Below are 25,747 nucleotides of genomic sequence, written 5' to 3'. Positions count from 1 at the left end.
GTTGCTTCTAGTCATGGATGTGGACAACTTCGTTTAGATAATTTGTCAGAAATTTAGTTCACAGCCTTGTTCTGGTGAGGCCATGTTACGAGGCGACAACTAGACCTTCTTCTGGTATGTGTTGATGATGCAACGGATATTCTAGTTTTACAACTGGATACCAGTAGCACCTTCTATGTTCGATCGTTCCCAGTCAGATAGAAATCAGAAGTCAGACGAGAAGAGGCAGGAAAGATATATTTGATTCGTTACCAATATATCGAGGACCTTTTCTATAAGCTGGCTAATGAAACGTAGGAGCTGTGTCCCACGCTGTGTTGAAACGTGATCTGGTGCGGATGCATGACCGAAAGCCTTCAGCTAAACAAGTCCACTTAAACAACGTGGTCAGCATCCAATGTCGAACACTTAATGAGCTATTGATTTTGGGGAATTATTTACAGCTACAGATCACTCCCCCCCTAGTGAGGTAGTGATGCCCCTAAGACGTGACCAGCCAGAAGTTTAAACCCAACGAGTTTGTCGTTGGTAAACACTCTTCTGATAGCTTGCTTCGTTTAGCAGCGTCTGGTCGTCTTTCCTTAAACTATGGGACCAAAATGTACAACGTAGCAATAAAGAAATATAGTACAATGAAAATTTCGGTTCCTTGCGAAACTTCGTCGTTCTTTTCCAGCCGTCCTGGAAAAGAGGAAAAATAAAACGTGTGAGTGCATGTCGAAAATACACTCGTACTTGCGTAAGGACACAAGATGAGCGGAAAAAAATAAACTGATACACTTACAAACAGCGTAAAAGCGATCGGAAAAAAAGGTTTTCTTTTGGTTTTTTTCAATATATAAATATATATATATATACGCTCAAAAAAATGTTTTGTTTTTTTTTGTTTTTTTTTTATATAAATAAAAAAATGAGCATATTAAAAAAAAATTTATAATAAACTTTGAAAGGGTAATTCAAGATAAAGCTTATGTCCTACGTGCAATATTCGTTAAGATGTTCTGGAAATCTTACTCGTCTTCCAGAACGCGTTGTTTTAGGTTTTTCTATCGACGTTGACGAAGTATCAGGTTGTGTGTCGGTTGTCGTGTAGGGTACTACGAGTGTAGTAGCTGTGTCGTTTGCTTGTACCGAAGGAAAATCGACGTAGCTAGGGTTTCCTTCTAGGTACGCAGCTTTGAGTCGATCGATACTGATGCTATCTTTCGTACCGTTCTTATCGACTACATAGTACTTAGGTTCGCGTTGAAGAACTTTGAAGGGTCCTTCGTATGCTGATTCGAGGGGTCGTCGATGTGAGTCTCGACGAACGAAGACGTATGTACTATGTCGTAATTCGGGTTGAACGAAAACATCAGTTGATTGAGGTCGAGTGTGAGCAGGTTTAACTGAACGCATAGCGTTTGTAAGCCTACTCGTGTAAGAGTTTAGATCCATGTTCAATGAAGAAGCTGAAGGATCCACGAATTCTCCTGGGAGTCGGAGTGTCGTTCCGTAAACGAGTTGAGATGCCGTGTATCCAATGTCAGCTTTCACTGCATTGCGGATACCTAGCAAGACGAGTGGAAGAGCGTCTGTCCACTGTGAAACGTTTGAAGCTGAGAATGAAGCTTTTAGTTGTCGATGAAAACGTTCTACCAACCCGTTTGCTTGTGGGTGGTAGGCGGTCGTTCGGAAGCGCGTGATTCCTAATAGTGAGGTCAGACAACGGAAAAGTCCAGATTCGAATTGGCGTCCGCGGTCTGTAGTGATTGTGGAAGGGCAGCCGAAATTTGCTACCCATCGTTCGACGAAAGCACGGGCCACGGTTTCAGCAGTAATGTCCTTAATCGGTACTGCTTCTGGCCATCGAGTGAAACGGTCTACGCATGTTAGGAGATATGAGTATCCGTTCGAGTCGGGTAAGGGTCCTACTAAATCTATATGGACGTGGTCGAAACGAGCGTCAGGGGTTTTGAAAGAGCCTAAGGGACATTTGTTATGTCTTATGACCTTAGATTTCTGACAGCTTACACAGGAGCGTGCCCACTCCCTCACGTCTTTATTCATGCCAGGCCAACAAAAGCGTTCGGCTATAAGTTCGATTGTTGCACGAGCACCTGGATGAGAAAGATTGTGCAACGTATTGAAGACGTTGCGGCGATAATGTTTTGGTACAATTGGACGATCCCTACCTGTAGATGTGTCACAGAGTAAGGTTTCCTTACCTGTTCCCATCTGCCTAATACTTAGTTTAAGAGTTGTCGAGGATAACTCATGCTGAAGATCAATGTCTTCTTTTTGAAGCTGAGCGAGTTTAAGAAGGTCGATTCCTTGGAAACTGTTCAAGGAGCTAATTCGAGACAAGGCGTCTGCGACTACATTGTTTGCTCCAGAAATATGTTGTATGTCTGAAGTAAACTGCGAAATGTAGTCGAGTTGTCGAGACTCTCGCGGTGAGTACTTGTCTGAAGATGAATTTAAAGAGAAGGTAAGAGGTTTATGATCGGTAAAAAGCGTGAATTCTCTTCCTTCGATGGAATGTTGAAAATGCCGTACAGCACAATACATAGCTAGGAGTTCTCTACCGAACGTACTGTACCTAGATTCCGTGTCTAACAACCGTCTCGAGAAAAATCCTAAAGGTTGCCACGAGTTGTTAACCCATTGTTGTAAGACTGCTCCGATCGCTGAGTCGGATGCGTCTACGGCGATACTAATGGGCGCTTGACTGTCCTGATGAGCAAGCAAGGTTGCTTTAGCGATGTGTTCCTTAACTGTGGAAAATGCTTTACGGGCTATGTCGTCTAAACTAATTGATTTCGCATTTCCACGAAGCTGATCGGTTAACGGTTTCATTAGGGTATGAACCGTCTATAGAAACTTACGAGTCCGTTAAAAATTCGTAAGTGCTTGATCGTGGTCGGTTCTGGGTAATCCAGAATGGCCGCCACTTTGCTCCTAAGGGGTCGGATGCCTTGGGCATCAATGGTGTGTCCTAAGAAGTCTAAGCAGTTAGTTCCGATTTGGCATTTCTGAATGTTGACAGTAATCCCATGCCTTTGAAGTCGATCGAAAACAATGTCCAGATGCTTGAGATGTGATTCTCTGTCCGGACTTGCTATTAGACAGTCATCAACATACGCATGTACGAAGTTGAGACCTCGGAAGACGTCGTCTATAAACCTTTGGAAGGTTTGAGCCGCATTTCTTAAACCAAAAGGCATTCGTAGAAATTCGTAAAGACCGAAGGGAGTGATGATGGCGGTTTTAGGAATGTCGTCAGGTGCCATCGGGATTTGGTTATAAGCTTTAACCAAGTCGATTTTCGAAAAGACAGTTGTACCTTTCAAGGTAGCTGTCAAATCGTGAATATGAGGCAGCGGGTAACGATCGGGAATGGTTTTAGCATTCAGACGCCGATAATCACCAGTTGGCCGCCAATCATTGCTGTCCTTTTTAGGGACCATGTGCAATGGGGATGCCCATGGACTATTCGATGGTCGAATTATTCCTAGGTCCATCATGTGGTTGAATTCGTTTTTAGCTAACCTAAGCTTTTCGGGAGCGAGTCTTCGGGCTTTCGAAAATATAGGTGGTCCTGTAGTCGAGATGTGATGTGTAACATTGCTGGTTACACAACTTAATTTCGATTGCGATTGGTATATCCCGGGGTATTTGTCGAGTACTGCTTGGTACAAGGGGTCTATGGCGTGCTTAATCGTGACTGGGGATAACCTGCAACCAGAACAAGGAGTTACGCAAACGGATAACTTAGTGTTTCCGTCTATTAACCTTCGTGCGCGTGTGTCGATGAGTAGATTGTGGTGTTGTAACAGGTCTATACCAATGATTGGCATAGAGACGTCTGCAACAACGAAAATCCAGTGTATGGGTTTGCGTAAACCCACGTTAAGGTAGACGTACCTTTTACCGTAAGTAGCGATCGGCTTTCCGTTTGCCGCCTGTAAACTTAAAACAGACTCGCGAAGTCTGTCGTCGAGATTTGCTGGAAGAACGCTAACTTCTGCGCCAGTGTCGACGAGGTAGCGAACTTTCGTAGTCACATCCGTGACATATAAGAGACGGCTGTGTTCGCCGGCTACGGTTGCCGTTAACGCGTGCCGGCTGGGAAGTTTCCCGAACTGTTTTTCGTGTCACTCGATTTTGGGGTCGGATAATTGCAAGGTTTCCTGCAGTTTCTGGAAAACTTACCGTACTGGTTATGATACCAGCACCAGTCGGGATTGTCTGTCTCTCGTGGTCGAGAGCCAGATCGCTTACGTGAGGCGCTTCTACGCGGGGTTTTTGACCGACTACGGTCATTGCGAACTCTAAGATATCGTGTAAGCGTGTGACATAGTTCGGCCATGTCAGTCGAGGTCGATTGGGGTTTTCTTTGACGGAAAAAACCTCGGCCTTAGAAGATCTAGTGATTTCCAAGATTCGATCGGCAGATGCAGCTAGTTCATCTATGGCATTGTTTTGAAATGAAACAAGCACTGCCTGCACCTGTTGAGGGAGTTTAGACAAGAAAAGTTGTCGAAATAGGCCATCATCGAAAGTTCGTTGGCCGATGACTTCTCTCATTCTAAGCAACATGTCCGTCGCAGAACCATGTTGCAAGTCGATATTGTTAAGGAGTTGGTCTAACCGTTGTCGATCAGTTAGGTCTCCTCGTTTTAAAATCGATAGCTTAAGCGATTCGTAAGGTTCGGAAACATCACTAGTAAACATACTAGGTGTTACGTACCTGTTAAACTCGCGCGGTAACGCCTTAACTACCGCGAGGAAACGTGTGCGCGAGTCCGTGATTCCGTGCATGCTAAAATCGGCTTCTGCATAGCAGAACCAGGACTCGATGTTGTCGGGCCAAAATGGCGTTAACTGAATCGAAATAGGGGGAATAGACTTAAACTTAAGAACCTTGGGTGAGTGTTCCGTCATAGTAATATAGCTAACGAAAAATGTCTAATTAAAATATATCCGAGAAAAAAAATTCGCGAAAAAAGTATATCACAATATATAAAATTCAAATAAAGAATAACAATGAATAATAATATTCCAAAATGGAACAGACTCACAGTATATTGACTTGGTGTACCAGATCACGTCGGGTTCACCAATGATGATGCAACGGATATTCTAGTTTTACAACTGGATACCAGTAGCACCTTCTATGTTCGATCGTTCCCAGTCAGATAGAAATCAGAAGTCAGACGAGAAGAGGCAGGAAAGATATATTTGATTCGTTACCAATATATCGAGGACCTTTTCTATAAGCTGGCTAATGAAACGTAGGAGCTGTGTCCCACGCTGTGTTGAAACGTGATCTGGTGCGGATGCATGACCGAAAGCCTTCAGCTAAACAAGTCCACTTAAACAACGTGGTCAGCATCCAATGTCGAACACTTAATGAGCTATTGATTTTGGGGAATTATTTACAGCTACAGTGTCCAGATAACTGAACTTTTTTTCAATTTCTCCATTATCCATAAGACGACTATGGTGATATTAGTTGGTCTCTAGTTCGGGACTACGTTTTCGGTGCTGATTTTTGTTAAGGGTTAACATATTTCGCCTTTCAGGCTTATATGTATGTGCCAGGTTCTAAAAATAGTGTCCATATTTTGAAAAATAGCGTCGGTATATCTGATCCTGCCATTTCGTAGAGATTCTGTGAAATTTTATCCGCTCCCCAAGCATGAGTTTGATTTGCGTAAGGGTTTTAATGGTAGCTAGGAAGTTGGTGAGGTCAAATTCAGTGTTGATGAGATTGTTCTTTTTGATACATTTGATATGAATATCTGGTGAACGAGAGATTTCTAGTGTTGGAGAATTATTATTTTAGTAGTTAACAGATGATACTTTGGTCTTCATATGTGACTCCATCATGTTATGCAGGTAAACTTTTGAAACCTACACTCTTTTTATATACTTCCTGACACTTAGCATAGGTGGGCGGTAGAAATATTTATGCTTTCGTATATCTTTCAGATCAACTTTTCACACGCTCAGGTTAAGCGTAGATTTGATGCGCGACGCCAAGGTCCACTAATACGAAAAACTTGAAGTTTTTGTGTCTTCGCCTTGATATTTGCTGGTTCCAGGAATTATTGTCCTAGAAGTAGTTTTTGTGAGGAATAACGTGTCTATTGAATATTTGGTGGTGATAACTAACTTATCTAGTGTTTTCATAAGTTTGTCACCAATTAAAAATTCGCTTCAATCAGAGAGCTCTATTAGGATTTCCCATTTTTTCCACCCACATATACAGTCCCTGTGTTGAAAAATCGCAGTTATCGATTTGGGTAAATTACATTCCTCGAAATATAGTAAAACGCAAATAACTATTAAAGATGCCACAGGCATTTCTTAGGCCTAATGGCACGAGCAAAATCTCTTAGAAACCGAAGGGAATTATGATAGTGGTTTTGGAATGTCGTCGGCAGTCATGGGAATTTGGTTATGTGCTTTAACCAAGTTGAGTTTCGAAAAGACAGTTGCACCTTTCAAGAAAGCTAACAAATCGTGAATATGAGGCAACGGGTAACGATCAGGAATCGTTTGTGCATTCAATCTTCAACAGTCACTAGTTGGACACAAGTCATTGTTGTCTTTTTTAAAGGACCATATAAAAATAATAAATTTCTGCAAGGGCAAGTACACGCCACTTTTACAGGCATGATCTACAATTTACAACATACACTGGTTCACAGTATGCATCCCAAGCAAGGTTGTTTAGTAAATATAATCTATAAAAGTTGATAGCAGTTCATTCGTTCAAATACAATGTGTTTTCTTCAAAATATTTTCCAAAGCTGCTCCGCATCCACGTCACATACCAGTTCCAATCTCGATGAGAAGTGTATTAGGGTTTTGGTCATGCTAAGTATTTATGTAATGCAGCTTTTTAAGTTTATAGTTGTTATAAAGTAGACTTGTGGAGCGCCTGGTGCGAACTATGACTTTGGGAAAGCGCGTACGTCAAGCTTGTTCCAGATGTCAGAAGTAACATAGCTTCACCCCGAGAGCAAGATTATGAAGAGAAAAAAAGAAACCGAGGAGTAGCAGGGCATTTGGATATGAACGATAACTGATGCTTAACATTTAGTAGTGGAACAGATGGAGGTATGATAAATTATTAGATTAAATCGATACCAGCTCATGTTGCTAGAGTGAAATGTGATCAGGTCCTCCAGATGAGAGAGTGCAGTAGTAAAGTACAATGAGTTGTGATATTTATCAAGGTGGAGTAGGTTCGAATGAAGGAAGGGAAGTCAAGATTAGAATGAGGAAGACTGTTTATTAGAACAGAGAGTGCATATAGAGAGTAGAGTTTTAGGCAAAATAACAACCATATCCTTTACAGTCTGTTTTTTTTTCATCATCCGATGAAGGGGAGATCCCCACGGGCTGTTTGAAGGCCGAATGATTCCTGGGTTTATCATGTAATCGAACACGATTTTAGCCTACTCCAGCTTTTCGTGAGCCAGTCGGCGTGCTTTCGAGAATAAATGTGGTCCTAATGTGATGTGTAACATTGTTGGTTACACATGGCAATTTCGGTTGCGGTTGATATATCTCAGGATATTTATCGAATATTAGTTGGTAGTATGGTTCGGTCGTGTGCCTTACAGTGACTGGAGATAATCTGCAACCAGAAAAAGAAGTGACACGACAGATAAATCATTGTTGCCGTCTACTAACCTCCGTCGATGAGTAAAATTATGATGTAACAGGTCTATACCAATGATTGGCATAGAAACATTTGCAATAAAAAAATCCAGTGGATAGATTTGCGTAGACCCACGTTAAGATAGACGTACCTTTTACTATCTGTGGCGATAGGTTTTCTATTTGACGCCTGTGTATTTTAAGACCTGTCCGTGCAGTCGGTCATTGGAGTTTGCTAGAAGGATGCTAACTTCTGCACAAGTGTCGACGAGGTGGCGAAATTCCGTCATCACATCAGTAACGTATAACAGACAGCTATGTTCGCCGGCTACGGTTGCCGTCAACACGTGTTGGCTGGGAGTTTCCCGAAACACTTTTCGTCTCGATCGGTTTGGAGTTTGAAAAATATCAAGGTTTTCTTCAATTTCAAAATGTTCTTCCTCTATGATTATGATATCAGCACCAGACACGGTTATCTGTCTCTCGTGGTCTGGAGACAGATCGTTTGCGTGAAGAACTCCTTTGGGGGGTTTGTGATCGTTTACGGTTATCACGAGTACGAAGATAATGTGTCAGCATATCACATAGATCCGGAATGTCATTCCGTGTCGTTTGAAGCTTTTCTTTGACTGAAAGAACCTCAGGGTTAGAAGGTTTAGTGATATCTAAAATACGATTGGCAGGTGAAACCAGTTCATCTGCGGCGTTGTATTGAAACGAAATAAATACTGCTTGCACCTGTTGCGGAAGTTTAGACAAGAAAGGTTGTCCATACAGGTCATCGTCGGAAGTTCTCTGACCAATTACTTCACTCATCCGTAACAACATGTCTGTTACTGAACCATGTTTCAGATCGATGTTATTAAGTAGTTGGTCTAACCATTGTCGATCGGTTAGATCTCCGCGTTTCAGAATCGACCGTTCTAGAGTTTTTAAGGCTCCAAAACATCACTAGTAGACATATTAGGTGTGACGTACCTGATGAATTCGCGCGATAGTGTCTTTACTACCACGAAGAATTGTGCAGGTGCATCGGTCACGCCGTGTTCGTAGAAGTTGGCCTCTGCATAGCAGATCCAAGCTTCGGCACTGTCCGACCAAAAAGGCATTAGCTGCAACGAGGGTGGTGTAAGAGTTTTGATCTTAAGTAGCTTAAAAGTCCGTTCTGTCACGGCGAATATAAAGTACAGGGATGAACGAGAGAAAAATATATCACGATATATAAAAAGGAACAGAATCACAGTTTATGGGTTGGTATGCCAGATCACTTTAGGCTCACTAATGATGATGCCACAGGTATTGTAGTTTGACAACACCTAACCAGCAGCACCTTTTATAATTGATTCGTGCCCACCCACTGAAATCAAAAGTCAGCAGCGAGGAGGTTGGAAGATGTATTTGACAGATTATCAATATATCGAGAAGTGGTTGATTTAAACTGCCTAGCGATTGCAGAAATTGAGCATGGCGTCCCTACTTGTGATCTAGTGTGGATGCATGACCGAATGCCTTCAGCTAGGTGAATCGATTAAAACTTGTCGGGTCAGCATCAACTTTCCGAAACATACAAAACTATTGATTCCGGGGATTTATTAAACGTTATACTATTTAATGATTATTGTCACGCAACATTTCACCGACCACAATGAATGTCAAAGTCACGTCGTGACAAAACAAGAAGTCCGGAACATTGCCACTTGGCAAGTGCATACCCCTTTGCTAGCCGTGAGTTTCTAAGCATTTAAACTTGTTTTCGAAGGATATTATTCTAATGTGCCCCTATCCATGTTTAGCAAGTTGAAATGATTGCAGACAAATTTACATTTGGATAAAAAGATGGTGACTATGGCAAAGGACCCATTCATAATGTTTCCAGTTGGATCAGGATTGTTAGTCACCATAGGTAGTAACTTACAGTCATACGCATGTACACTACACATCAAGTTATTAGCTGGAGCACTATATATGTCTATTCTCATTTTTCTAGATGTGTATCCAACTGCCGCTACCTAATTTGGGCTGGTATCGAAATAAGCTTAGCATATACATTATAAAAAGAATTAAAAGATGCTGTCACATAAGAACAAACTTTGCTGTTATCATATTCTTAATATGACACGTCTACTCCTGCAATTTGCCCGTCAATCCAAGCTACGGTAGGATTGAATGTCCCTGGCCAGCGTCTGGATTACGGAAGATGAATACGCTCTCACACGGAATAACCGTTTGTCTGCAAGACGTCTAGTGAACCGTTTCGAGGACAGTCAACGACACTTGTAGCCTTCATCGTCTCATCTTGGTGACGCTAACAGTCCTACACTGTCATTTGAGGAGCGAATGTCAGCCCAGAAATCCTTGAGGGCACTAGATAAAATGACATGTGATTTATTATTTTTGTGTATCTCATTACCAAGCACGTAACGATACCAACAACCCTACTGACTTGTAAACTAATGTAGTAAGATTTAAAAGCTATATGTATATCCCATACAGACGGAATTTAACGCAACTCCAAGGTAATATCAAGTTTTATTTTAAAAAGTCACTGAAAATAAATTAGACCTATATGGCATAGCAAATATCATTTTTTCTTCGCTTGAAGACCGGCACCAGCATTGAACTTAAACAATATAATATCCCCATCTTCAACAACATATTCTCGTCCCTTTTGTTTGTATTTGCCAGCAGCCTAACAAAACAATAGAGTAGAGAACAAATTGACCAAAGGGCGAAATTGAACAACAACAGTAAAACAGTCTAGTATATAACGAAAATTGAAGTCTGTATAGTGTTCACTTGGATTTCGATACGGGAAGTTTGATTAATGTCTAGAATACAATTCGAATCAGAACAAAAGATCTTATCTCGTGTATTCTTTTCTGTCACGTTACTTGATAATGGCAGTATATATTCTTTTTCTATAAAGCCTTGTAGGTTTAGCAACTATATGAAAGTGGTTTTTACAAATATAGTTACTAAGCTAATTATAGTTACTAAGATCTTTTGAATTTCACTCATAAAAATACCCAAAGTCGTTGTTTTTACTCTGATTAGTTTGGCCGTATAATGTAACAACCCATATTGATTAATCAAAAATATATAAATATAATGTTCGCTAAACGGAAAATTCAATCATAGAAAACCAATAAAGTACTCGAAAAAACATCATGCAGAATTACTTTGACAGCAGCCTCAGAACCTTCTGTTTTGAAATCTTCATATGACATCACTTCAGCCATGATGAAACCTTTTTCCATATCCGTATGAATTCGGCCAGCAGCTTGAGGAGCTTTTGAGCCTTTCTAGAATAGTAAAATATAGCGACAATTATTTAGTTGATTTAACTTATTGTTAACAATAAAGTGAATAGAAAATAAGATTAAGGACAAATAGAAATGAATACATTTTCGGCCTAGCAAAACGAAATCATTTAAAGCTTTATAATAATGAAATAGATCAGAAGGAGTTTTGTGGAGAGTCTATTATTTTCATAGTTGAAATCATAAGACAATTGAAGCTAGACCACCATGGAAAACCTGGAAGCACTGGACGGCAGTTTCGTCCCATTATGGGACTCCTCAGCAGTGCACACCCACGATCCCGCACTCGCGAGATTCGAACCCAGGATTTATCGGTTGACTCATGATTTTAACTATGAAAATAATGAAATAATAATTTAAAGTTACACTCTGACACAAAAGACACTAAGTTTTGCTTAGTATACAAATTAGTAGAGGACCCAAATAATCTGATTTATAAGGTTTTTTTTAAGTTATTACATTTGTTGATAGCCTTGACTGAGTTTTGATCAACAGATACATACAAGTAGGCTGGTTTTAAGTTACACTCTAAACGTAAAAGCTACTGATACCACCCGTTTTCTTAAACTAAATCAAGTGGAGAGGGATTCGAATCTTCAACTTAGTTGCTGAAAATTGAGTGCCATAACCATTGAGAAACATCTCCGTCTAGTGGAGTGATTGATGCCTTGTTGTCTACTATTTATTAATGGTAGAATTCAATCGGTCAACTCGCAAGCTAGTCATTCAATATCATGACTGCATTGCAATTTGATCGATGGAATTTGATCTGCATTGGGAATAAAACGAACATGATTTTGGTTAGTACTACTCAGTGATTAGCTGGTGTAGATATTTCAGTCCTGCATGTTACGCGTTATGTCTAAGATCATATTACTAGATGACAAAAGTAGTAACAATTCCTTTGAAATTGAAGATATGCTTTTTGGATGAATGTCAATCAAGACGATACAAAGGTTTAAAAAATTGCATTGACTGCTTTTAAACATTCCAGAGAATTAAAAACTGGTCAATAACGTACTACACAGTGCTATATAACAACGATTAATGAATTGCTGTCTTAAACACATATTGTCAACTACAAAACTGATATTTTTTCCGGCGAAATCCTTGTGTAACAAACCTGTATAGTCCACGCCTTGACTTCATCTTTACCACATGTGAAGAAGTAGTGTAACTGTAATGTTTGATAACCGACACGAATAATTTTTGGCAACATGGTAGTGAATTCATTTTCTTTCATATAAGCCGTAGCTTCTTCTGGTGACATTTCACTGAGTTTTTGTTCAAGATCAGCAGAGAAAGGAATAATTGCTGCACCAGAATCATGCTCATCAACCCATTCCTTAATTTTTGGTAGCCTGTTGAGAGGAAAAAGCCAGAGAAATAGACAGCATAGCATATCAGTAATAAAATTAATAATACTTTCACGGTATAAAATTAATAGCTTATGTTTTGCGCAAGAGAAGCATAGAGTCAATATATCAGTCAACACAGAATAAGAAACATTACAAAAAAGGATAACAGTTTAGTTTGTTAAAAGAATCACCGACCAATAATAAATAGTAAATAATGCAGTCAGCTAGTAATTATATTGTCGAATTCGGACCCGGATATCTAGAGACAGAATGAATCCCCCAACTGTATTTGTTACTTTATCGTAGTGAACAAGTTAATCTTTTGTGATTAACTAGTTCAGCTATTTGACTTGTGTACTTTTTCCGTGAGGTTTTACTCAGGTCGACAGATTGGTTGTAGAGCTGTACGATTAAAGACATACAACTATGGTAAAGTGCAGTGTTCTCCACGAATAAACAACAACACCAGTGACGCTATCATTCCGAAAAGGAAATAGAAAATATCAGCATTAAAATGACCATATTTAAATTTTCCCCAATGATCTTCAAGGAAAGGGGTTAATGTTTGAAAAGGATAAGGATAAGGCAACCACAGTCGTCCACCAAAATTGCCACCTATTATTTTTCTTAAGATTCCCTTTGTATCTGTGGTCACACTTCCATGTTAGCAAAACTTTTAATACTAATATAGAGTTATGACTTGGTGAAAACGACTATGGGGTTTCCAGGCTGGCAGATGGTGCATTTGATTTACGACCAACTGAAAAGCTAATACGGACGAGAACGCAAGTGAACTTGGATACAACGGACGTCTGATACACGACATTTCAACGTCATTAGTCTAAATGCTAATATGAAATAGGGAAGATGAGACTTCTAAGATAGCGTTATATTAGAAACAGAAGTCAAAAATGTAAAAGGAACAACTCTGCTTATAAAGCAACATACAATGACCATGAGGTACATCAAGCTAGCAAATTAAAAGAGATCGCAACAACACTATTACTTAGAAAAATGTCACCAAAGTTATTACTTTAAGAGAGAACAGAAAGTTAATAATAAAAACTAGACAACTTGAGCTATACTAAGCATACGGTCACTTATTTAAGTCTACATAGAATAAATATCCTTTTAATATGTACAGTAAGAAGTGCTTTCCATCTGCATACAGCTTAAAAGTAATCCACTCACTGAAAACGAATGCTAATTCGAATTATTTTTAGAAAATATAAAGTTTAAAAATGTAAATAAAATCTGCCAAGGATAAAAATGTATTTGATGTGAGTATATATATATGTGTATGAACTGGTAGCCTGTTGATCAATGGACACAAATATCAACCACTACGTTGTGAGTTCGAACTCCTCATCATTACATTGATTTGGATAGCCGAGTGATACCATTAGCTATTTTATGTATGAGGTTATGAATCTTCATCGACTGAGATGGTTGGGCTACGTGTTACGTATGCCTGAACACCGATTACCACGACGCGCTATGCTGACTAGTATTAGGAATGGTTAGAAGAGAGTTAGGGGCGGCAAAACCAAAACATGGCATCAGTACTTGAAGTCACTAACTTCTAGTTTGAGCCATGTTGGTAGGTGTAGACTACTTGGTTGGGGTCCGCGTGACTATCGTAGCCAATGGTTGGAGACTCTGGGTGACATGGCTCAGAATCGATCGCAATGGCGTAGGTGTATACATTTGTTATCTTCCCTTAAACCTTAAGATTAAAATTGCTTTATATCTGTCTTTCTTCCGGTACTGTATCCTTATATACAATCTTTCTTTTATATATTACCACCACTAAATTAACTACTTCTATGAATCCGGTGTTCATCTTGTTGTGCTAACGAGTTATAGCAACTTGGACCGATGCATATGTGTAGCGGACTGACTGAATAGTTCAAATAAAATATTATAATGAAGGGAATATGAATATACATATAATATAGTTACTTAATGTTCAAGTAATAAGAATATTCGTATAATATTAGTCCATAAATAATTACTAACGGCTACTAATCATTTATTCTCGTTCGAATATAACAAAATGTATATAATTTTATTTATTTATCTGAACACATAAATATTGGTACAAGGGGGCACCAGATATATATGGGCCGCACAGTCAGTCAGTCAGTCACAACGCAGAACTTCGTACGTACCTAAGGACATCAGTTCGAGTTGTCATACCACATTAGCACAGAGATCCAGTTGTCGATTCAAATCCCATAGTGGTAGAAGTAGTAAGAGTATAAGCAGTAATCGGAAAGATTAGGGATTGAAGATGTTATTTAAGGAGTATAATCTAGTGAAATAAATTTGGGAAGAGAAAAAGGATAGGGTGACAAAGAATTCAGAAGATTAGAATTTGGCAGAACATAAAGAGTGGATCCACCTTCGCCATTGCAAATGATTTTGAGCCATGTCATTTAAGGTTTCTAACCATCGATTGTTATCATCTCGCGGGCCGCACAAATCTCATTTGATTTGTGTGAGGCTTATGATACTGCCCATGTATATAAACTCTAACGTTTTTACTACTGTATCTTTATTGTTCATCCTGTTGGAATATACTATATATACAGAGAGAGAAAATCGTTTAGTACCAACTAACCATTTACTTTTCTTCTTTAAAAACGCCTTCTCTGACATATTAACCAAATAAATCACAGGTTTCGATGTGATAAATAAATGCTCGTTAAGAATCTCCACCTAGAGATGAGAGGAAAACGGAAACAAAGAGTGACAAAACAATCAAAAGGTTTATTATTATTTGGACTATTTAAAGAAATTTTTACAAATTGTTGAATATTCTGCTCAAATACTATTGGATGGTGGGTCAGTCAGCTACAACGTAAAACCAGGCACATATATGCATCGGTCCAAGTTGTCATACCTCGTTAGCACAACAAAATGAACAGGATAGAGCGAACTGCTGCGCAGTATACTCGTCCCTTAATTGATAGACGGATATCTCATCTTCGCCGTAGGTGACGTAAGTTTGCAAAAGCCAAACGAGCTTTTTGAATCCGTGCTAAAATTTCGTCAGACACCAACCCATTAGGGCTGACCACTTCTAAACCAATTTCCTTTTCAGGTACCTCCAGAAGAACCCTTCCATGGTGTGGGCAACCGGGAAGTGATAAATGCCCTCATACCTCTAACAGCACTCAAGACCACTAGATGGTGGGTAATAACCTAATGTCATATGATCTAATTATGCAAAGTTTCAAATAAACTCTCTCGATTAGATTTGAAAACTGAAACCAAACTGTTCAACAACAAAAAAATGTAGTGTTACAAGTCATTTCACATTGGTTAATTAAGTGTAATCATAACAATGTACATTAGTAGGTAAAAAATAAAATGCTAGTCAATTAGATTTATATGAGGTCGATTCCTGTTCAAATTGCAAACTGATAATGCCTTTGACCGTAAGTTTTTTTTCATAGTTGAAATCATGAGTCAATTGAAGCTAGACCACCATGGAAAACCCGGAAGCACTGGACGGCCGTTTTGTCCTATTATGGGACTCCTCAGCAGTGCGCATCCACGATCCCGCACTCGCGAGATTCGAACCCAGGACCTACCGGTCTCGCGCAGGAGCACTTAACCGGCATCCAACGGTGTTTTACAAATGTACTAATTATGAAAAAAAACTATTTGTAATAAACCAAGATTTGATAAATGGATTTTCAGATTGCACAGTAAATAAGCTCAATGCTAATCTATAGATGAAACGTAATAGTAAAAATGTAATTGAGTGGTAGCTACTCATAGTATTTGGTGGAGGATCATGTACGCATTCATTTTGTTAAAAGAATATAGATTGAATTCAAGCACGTTCCACGGACGATTGTGTTGGTGCACGCTGATTGATTATTTCTTATCCGATCAAAGCTAGTCGATACTTGGAGAAAATTTTCGAATCTTCTCATATAAAAACTATAAATATGCTAACGTTTCTCTTATTGTGCTTCTTACTTCCATCTATCCTTGTTATTTGGAATATAATTTCGTTCATGTTCAACCTTATTTTGATTTGGGGACTTGTCGAGTGAATTAGTGCCCAAGAATACTAAGCAACAGGAATAGCTTGGTCGTAATAAGAGAAATTATAACACCTTTAGAAGAGACTGATCTCATTTCCGTCGCCACTGTTATGGAATAGATTTTCTTAAATTTGATTTGACGAAAATTTTGATTGTTGACATTAATGAATACAGTGCTAACCGATATATGGTATAGTGTGACCGATTGGCGGCTACTCACAAGACTGTATTATTAGAAATCAAAGACAAGACAGGCAGCCAGATAGGTAGTTTTTACGTAATAAGATAACATAGCTATATATTTTATTTATTTATTTGAACACATAAATATTGGTACAAGGAGGCACCAGATATATATGCGCCACACAAATCTCATTTGATTTGTGTGAGGGCTGCGATACTACCCAGGTGCCCAGACCGAAGCAGATGGTTTTCTTAAGGGGCCACACCCGGAGCCTTTGACCTGAAAGTCTGATCCACAAGGCACTGGAGCATCGTTAAGAGATGCAGTCCCATGGTAGCCGATGACCGATGATTGGTTCATACGCCATTTGTTCCGTCAGGATACTGGAACCCATTGATTTACGATCAGAGTTTTCCAACTCCCCTAGGTGGACTTTCTGTGTTCACCAACACGGTTAAAGCGCCAGACATTCACACTCTCTCTCCCATATATATATATATACATATATATATATATATATATATATATATATATATATATATATATATGAGCATAACGTTCAAAAAACAATTATCTAGATAGATTCTTAGATATGGATGACAATTTACAAAATCTCATATATACAATTATCCTGCCCAACAAGGAAGTTAGAATTTTCACAAATTTGGATTAGCTGTACAAAAAAATTAGACAAAAGCATAACCAAGCTTACCTCAGTTGGATTCCAATCACCAAAACGAACATTTCGTTTATCATTGATTAACATATTTTTAACTTTTGTAAGACATTCATAAGCAGGCATTTGTTTTTTATCATTGCCTCGAATAACTACTTTTTCACATTTCTCCCATTCTTTAGTGACATATTCAATGTCTTTAAGACGTAACTCTTCATCAATGATATCTAAATCACGTACAGGATCAATATCACCTTCAATATGAGTGATGTCTTCATTTTCAAACAATCCTTTATTAGGAATAGATTTAAAATTTGTAAAAGCTTGTGAAATGATCATTGTGTATACTAAAGGACAATTAAATTTTTAGAATTTTTTGGACAAGTCAAATCTAATCGACAGTGGGATGTGGAATTAAATACTTATACATTATCAAATTCCCTCTTTGAAAACTGTCCCTTTTAAGGAGCTGGAGTCAATATGTACTTGTAAATGTTCACAACTCAAAACACGAAATGAGTTTATAATACAACACTTTCAAACACTTATACGTCGCGTACCTTAATTTGTAACCCATAGTACGAACATTAACCTAGAGTCAGGAAAAACTACGTTTTAGGATGTCACTAAAAACAAATGTAGCAATGTTGACCCCACCATCCAATGAGCCTAATTACTATTTATACACATCTCTATTCCTATGCCCTGCTTTGGTCTGGGCACTCGGGCAGTATCCCAGCCCCCACACAAATTGAATGATTTATGTGGCGCAATAATATTTGGTGCCCACTTGCACCAACGTTTGTGTTTGAATGAGTATTTCTATGCAACACGTTTTCATGCTTCTGATATTCTGTTTAACATGTATAAAATGCAGTCCACTGATTATAACCTATGAAGATTGATAAAACTATTTATAATCCATATCTGACTTCTTATTGAAGTTGAAACTAAATATAAGTATACTTAGACGGTCGGATACCACATACTCGTACTCCTTACAAGCCAGAATAACAAGAACTACTATGCAGCAGTAGTGGACTCTACTATTTGAATAGATACCTGTAATAAGTGGCTAGGAGGAGTAATCGAACACCAACTAAATTTCTTGCAATCCGAAATGACATTAGTTAATCACTTGATAGGTTCAAATCACCAACCATCTCGCACTTTTCTCGCGACATGAGAATAAGATGAATTTAAACCTGATAAAACGGTACATTCATCGAGAACCTGGCAAATTTAACTATAAGTATACTACTTTGCACTACAAACAAAATATACAAACAACGGATTTTAGGAAATCAATGAATGTCTATCGCATATTTTGAGAATAGTGTCATAAGTAAATTAACAATCTCACCAGTTACAATTTAAATTTACTTACTTAACATGTGGAAAATTGCATCAACACCACGGATATGAGAAAGAAATGCATTTCCCAAACCTTGTCCTTCATGTGCACCTTTAACTAGACCAGCGATGTCGACAACATTTAAGTAAGCTGGTACTCGGCTAAGGTATACAAAAATGAAAATTAATTGATTAAAACTGGCCAGATTAAAAGCTGTTCACGAGTAGACAACTATGCAAAGAAGACATATATCTACTGGTGTCGATGAGTGCGTGAATTAATGAAAGTGGTTTTGAGATCTAGTTTAGTAAACTATAAGCTTCGATTTGTTTGATTTAACTCCATTATTTTTCAACAACAACGTTGTCTTATTGATGAAAACAAACCGACTGATGTCTCAACATGTGTATGCACGCTCAATGGTGGCTGTCGTTAAAGATGGGAGAAAGCCAAGAACAGTTTGAGTAAGAGGTGACAGCAGTTTACAGAGTCACCCCCAAATGTCCTGGTACGGCTGAGAGTAGGGAGAGTCCGCCCTCCCTCTCCAAATGCTCTCACATGACCACGCGTATATAGCCTCTGTCAGGGAAGTCCTACTCACCGCCTTCTTGTGGCGAGGGTGTTCTTTACGAGATTGAGAGGACGAAAAGCGAATGTCTGGCGCTTTAACCGGGTTGGTGGACACGGAAAGTCCACCTAGGGGAGTTGGAAAACCCTGATTCCAAACCAATGGTGTACATGGACTCCAGTATCCTGAAGGAACAAATGGTGTATGAATCAATCGTCGGTTATCGACTACCATGGGACTGCATCTCCTCACGATGCTCTAATGCCTTTTGGATCAGACCTTTAGGTCAAAGGCTCCGGGTGTGGCCACTTAAGAAAACCACCTGTTTCAGTTTGGGCAGCCGGGCAGTATCACAGCCCTCACACAAATCAAATGAGATTTGCGTGGCGCATATATATCTGGTGCCGCTTTGTACCAATATTTGTGTTTAAATAAAAGAAATAAAGTAAAAATAAGTTCACAGAGTCACTGACTGCTGATAGAATGGTTTTTAATCGAAAACTATCTGATTAGTTCCCGTGTATTTTTAATTAATAGTTGGATAACTCATTAAGCTAATGCGCAGTGTTAATTTGTGTCGATGTACATTTATATCATGTTAATTTTAACTGCATGGCATGTAATATACCCGTGTCCTTTACCATAATAGTCTACGCATGACGGTCATAAATTAACTCGATTTGGCGCACAGTAAAAAGCTTTTTTGATTGTAAGACTGATATCTCGTCAATTATGCACACATATCAATAACTCGACTTACCAGTTTTAACAAATAACTGCATATTTTTATACCTAATTACGTTTATTACCCCTCGTGGAGGATCATAGACTGCTCACCAGTATTCTCCATCCAACACTTTCCTGGACAATCTTTTCCAGTTGCTATACACCCTTCTTATGTCTGTTTCCAATGCTCGGCACAGTGATTTTTGGTCTTCCTCTTTTTCCTTTTCCTTCAGGATCCCAAGTTAGCGCTTGCTTGATGATACAGTTTGATGATTTTATCGCCGTGTCCTATCCACATCCAGCGTCTTTTCCTAATTTTCTCCTCAGATAGGAGCGGGTTTGTTACTTCCAACAGTAGGCTGTTGCTGATGGTATTCAACCAAGACATTCAGAAACTTACGTGGACAATTGTTTATAAATACTTGTACCTCTTTGATGGTTGTGGTAGTCCTCTAAGTTCCAGCTCCGTACAGTAGAACTGTCTTCACGTTCGTATTGGAGATAGTGACTTTGATATTGGCTGACAGTTGTTTTGAGTTCTATGTGTTCTTCAACTGTGGATATCTTGCTAGCCTACACATAAAAACTATTTCTATGCATTATTAACTCTAAAATCTTTTCTTAACATGGGCTTGATGATTGTATCCCCGAAATTAGTGAAAGTACTCTTTATATGACTCTTAGCGTTCTTTTGAGTGCAGGTAACGATGCTTGAGAATTAGAGTAGTTGTAAATGATCTTTAAATGGTTTTTAATATCTGAAGACAATATGACATCGTTGAATTGATAAAGAACAAGTGGTTGTTGCAAAGGATCTGTATGAGATAAATACTGAGAAGTCACCTTCAGTAGATCTCTCGAACTACCTTATTTTCCTTCTTTAATAAGGTTATTTGATAACGTTACTGAGTCTTTAAATTTAGTCCCACGAAGGGTAACTCATACATTCAACTTTAATCCTAACAACAGTCCATTACTGAGTAGGTACGAACTACAATTAGCTTTCCTCATGCTTGAAACACTCTATTTCTTGCGAAACTTCTCATCCAGACAAGGCTTAAATGATTGTCACTTACTGATGAGTCAAAAAGTGATACTTCCTTAGGCTTGTTTAAACGACTGCGTAACCAACAAATTAGTTCCAGTGAACTGTGCATTGTCGTAAGTGCAGAAATCAAATAAGTCGAAGAGAACATTTTAAGGATTGACAGTGGAAGGTAGACAGGAACTAATTAGCCCTATATTTTCATTGAGTCAAACAGTGGAGGATGTACAGTAACCATAGCAAACGAATAAAAAGTGACTGCGTGCAGTTTAAACATTTTCAAACTGCATATTACTATATTTCAACAGGTCAACTGTATGACGAAAGAAACCCACCTAACAGGTTGGTGATATTCACAAAGCCAATCGAATCTTTCATCTGGCACTGCAACACGACCTTAAATACTTTACTTGACTTATTCATCTTAATAAACTCACTTTCATTAGGATTAATAGTGCAAAATGGAAAATTTTCGGCGGGGACTTGACTTTTAGTGAGAATATTGAAGAATGTAGATTTCCTAATTTACATTGGAAGTAAATTAAGGGTGACTAACCCAACGTTTGGGAGGCCTACAACACCACATTTCAGATTAGTACCGATTCTCCCAAGCAAAACAGTTTTCTTTGGCACATCGCCTTTCTTCTTAGACATTGGTCTGGGGGTTAAATAAGCGCCCACACCTTCAAGGCCGGCGTGAATCTAATTCGATTTGCCCACCAGTCTTTAGTGGCTAAAGTAGAACGTAAAATGAGTTAATCCTTGAGATTTATAGTGCTTAAAAGGATGTATCTCTTTTTGAACGCATGGAAAGAGTTTTTTATTGTAGTTCACGACTCGATGGAAGAAAAGGTACTCCAGTAACAATGTGATCTTGCAAATAAATTAATGTAAAACAGGTCTATATACAGTACTTCAGTAACGGAAGAGAGAAGAACTTGAACGTAACACAATGATTGTAGAAAAGTTGGACCTTCTTTGTCATCTTGTGCCTCACGTTTTCCGACGAATGTAGTACCAAGTTTAATGACCAAATAATGAAATCCCAATCTCATGTTACTTGTAACTATCACATCCTATTGCATCTTGACCGGATCACGGAATTGAAACTTGCTGGCCAGCCACTACATGTCCAGCAATCTTCATATTCTCATACAATCGACAAAAACTGAAACAGAATTTCGCCAATATTTTTCAAAATGATCTTGGATGCTGTACGAAGGCAAAGGCCAAACTATATTTGAAACTGAATGCAAAGCCAGTTCTTCGATCAAAACACACAGTGCCTTATGCAGCACAATATTTGGTTGACGGAGAGCCAGATGAATGAGAAGTTTTTGACTTTCTGAAGCTAGGTAATTGATCGTCATGGGCACAACCAATTGAAGTGGTGAAACTAATGCTTTAATTCGAATGTGTCCTGATTTTCGACTGGATTAAACGATTTTCAAGAAGCACATTGCTAAAATGATGCAGATTTTTAGCAAAGGTTGATATCGTTGACGCATATCTGTTTATATAAGTTAAGGAATCACCCAGAGAGTTTATTACCATTATTACACACCGATGTATCTATCGTCTCTTTATCTATTGCCTCCCGTTTGTAGTCGAATCAGCTCCGGTTGTATTCAAGAGAATAATTAACGCAATACTCACTGGTGTTCAGGGTGCCTCGACTTATATGGATGATATTGTCGTTTTTGACACAACCACAGAAGAATTATTTAAACGTTTAGATATGGTTTTCTTGAGTAGTAAAAATTATGGTCTCAAACTAAAACAGGAGAAATGTATCTTCTTTATGGCCTCAATAAAGTACCTCGGATTGATGGTCAATCGCTACTGACAACACTCAAGAAAATATTGTCATCAGATATACTGCAAGCACATTTCTACCTTAATTGCTAAATAGTCGTCGAATCACAAACTCGAAGCTCTCATTTCATACATTTTTTCGCACTGTTTGCAGAATACTAATGCACGTGCATACAGAACACTATCTTATTCCAACAAAAGTTACAGTTAAATGAAAAAAGGAGCTCTGGTAATTGTCTCTAGAGTCAGAAAGGTTTATAAGATGATCCGTGGACGACATTTCACTCTCTTAGCAGACCGACAGAACTTTCCGTCACTTTCCATCTCACAGAAGTGCATTTTACTATGCACCGAAGATCGTTTTCAGCACTGCTACATTCCCCCACGGTTGTGATTTTGCTGTCAAATAAACGACAACAACCGGTCTTGGAAAGACTGATGCGTTGTCGAGAGTATTCAGCTCAAACCGACTAATCTATGAGGATTTCGTCTTTGCAGAAGTATAAACTGATGCATAAATGAAATGGGTTACGCCAAACGGGATCCAAGCCTTGGCATTAACGTTTAATATGGTTCAGGATGCAACTCTATCAGATTATGAACTTCAGCGGGTCGCAAGGCACGAGCATGACAGTTGACAAAACAAGGCCCACAATGATTTCATAGACTATTTCTGTCGACGTGGTGCATGTCTGTTGCCAGTTCGTGTATGTATTTTGGGGATTGCCTAGTTATCCCAACTACTCCCGGATCCCGAGTACTGAAACAACTCCACTCAGGTCACCTCGGTGTCCAGCATATGAGGTCACCAGTACACACCTATGTATATTGATCACTGGTGGATAAGGATATTGCATGTATCCTTGAAATTGTTCACAGTGCGCACAGATCGCAGTACTGCCACTGACAATACAGAGATCCCTATGGTCAAGTGCAGGAAAGCCATGGTTCTATGTTCATGCTAATTTTAATGGGCCAGTAATTGTTCAACATTTTCCTAATACCATCAATTCATCTACAAAATGGCCAGAAATTTATTTCATGCCTCGCAACTCATCGATATCAACAATAGAGGTGACCAATAGGCTTTTCGGGAAGTTTGGTTTGCCTAAAGCAGTAGTTGCAAATAGTGAACCTCAGTTAATTTGGGAACTATTCTAGAACTGCCGCTCAAAGAATGCAGTTAAAATCATGAAGTCGTCACCCCACTATCCCCACTCAAACGATCAAGCTGGGCGTCTTGTCGACACTTTCAAGTAAGCTCTCATCAAGTCGTGAGGGCATGGCACGATAGAACAGGTCATCCATAGCTTCCCGCGAGCATAACTCCGACTCATCCGACAGTGTCTCCCCTGCTGAGTAAGGGTACGAAAAGAGGGCTCGGACATTGTGTGCATCCTTAAACAAGAAGAAGAGATTAGAAAGACAAAGCGATTGGAATCGAGCATCATTTTCTTATTGGGCTACAAGTGTATGTATGAAACTTTCAACAATAGGGGCTTGTGTGGTAGTGGTGTTATCGTAAGAACAGTTGATGGTGTGATGTACGAAACTAATGTTCGAGGCAAATGCCCGATGCGACGTGTAAATCACATAGGAGGTGTACAACTTAATTCATATGAAGATCTCTCGAGCATGAATTTACCAGTCAGTCTGCAGAGACAAGATGGGCTCAGAAGAAGTGATGGTCAAACTCCAATAAAATTACTAAGAACGCACCGTTTTCCCCGACTCACCCAGTAAAATCCAGGCAGGCGAGACGCATTTTTCAGGGGAAAAGGTGACATGGTAGGATTTCATGTGTCTCGTCCTGTAAATAGCAGTGTGGTGTATGCTACTTATGCTAACAGGTACAAGTAGTATGTAGCACCAATTAGAAGTGAAACGACTGACAGCAAAAGACTGAATTAAAGAGAACAGGAATGCAAAAAGAGAACAATTGTAATAACAACAGAACTGAAAAATCACGAAGCATGTAAAGAACAGATGAAGGAAGATGTGCAAATATTGTTTCTAATGTATGACTAAAAGATAATTTGTAGTGGCATTGGACTCTAATCACACGACTTTTGAAGCCGAGCATATAATTACTTAAAATACTTGTATTCAACAATTGAAACGAAAAGAGTGTTAACTATGAAGAACGCGGGAACATTCAATATAATTCAATCAAGTGGCATGGCTCAGCATTGCAGGCGTGGTTTTTCTGTTTATCTTGTCTTTACTCACATTAAATATATTACTCTGTCTTCAGCCTCAATATGTTCTTTGCAAACTTCAGACGTCATGTTGTAAATTGTTATCATACGATGAGTTATTTCAGGCAACGATGTGACTTCCACGTAGGATCTTACAAATTGGGCAGTCACATCATGACATATCTCTAATTTTAACATTAGTTCTATTGTTAGAGCAGTACTAGTAACGGCCATATTTCTATACCTTTCCTTCCGCATAGTTTAAAATAGCCTCCAAAATAATTTCCCTCATTATTTTGACAAGTACACTGGTTAGGCTAACGAGTGTATAGTTACTAACTAACTCTCTACTCGCCGCTTTATAATCCAGACCGATGATTGCGTGTTTCTAGTTTCTTTACAAAATAAACTGCCTTTGCGGCATACCGAACTGTTTTCCAGAGGTTCAGCTTTCATAATCGTAGGATAAATATAGTCAGAAGCACTAGTTTTATTTGGTTTGGGGTGTTGAAGTAATGGTAAGACAACTCCTTTATTACTAACTACAACATCCACCAACAAGCTGCTATTATTATAATAAATTGTTGGTCTTTCAAAACTATCGGTAGAAAGTAATTTACGAAAATATCCCGACAAAGCTTCGGCTTATGGAAAGTTATGTATTGCCAATAGTAATAGATTTTCTTGTGCTAAAAGTGGAATTATCAGATCTCTCCTCTGTGTTCGCCCCTTTATATGAGAGATTAACCTTGTAGCTGTAAGTAAATCCCCAAAATCAATAGCTCA

The 25,747-nt window shown here is 38.8% G+C and overlaps 1 protein-coding gene across 1 annotated transcript; it reads right to left on the bottom strand.

Annotated features, from left to right (window-relative positions):
* Nucleotides 1-10,167: 10,167 nt before the first annotated feature.
* Nucleotides 10,168-21,679, bottom strand: Smp_015720 (GTP-binding protein-related). The gene is made up of 9 exons (XM_018788959.1): nt 21,505-21,679; nt 21,386-21,468; nt 21,284-21,344; nt 18,643-18,770; nt 17,292-17,545; nt 14,958-15,055; nt 12,100-12,337; nt 10,836-10,958; nt 10,168-10,345 (listed from the first exon to the last, which is right to left on the bottom strand). The coding sequence occupies exons 1-9, from the start codon at nt 21,600-21,602 to the stop codon at nt 10,238-10,240; spliced, it is 1,191 nt and encodes a 396-aa protein (XP_018654450.1). The 5' UTR covers nt 21,603-21,679; the 3' UTR covers nt 10,168-10,237.
* Nucleotides 21,680-25,747: the final 4,068 nt, after the last annotated feature.

This window comes from Schistosoma mansoni, chromosome W, assembly GCF_000237925.1.
Source record: "Schistosoma mansoni strain Puerto Rico chromosome W, complete genome".
In the NCBI taxonomy this organism is placed as follows: Eukaryota; Metazoa; Platyhelminthes; class Trematoda; order Strigeidida; family Schistosomatidae; genus Schistosoma; species Schistosoma mansoni.
This window is presented reverse-complemented; position numbering and strand designations above follow the sequence as displayed.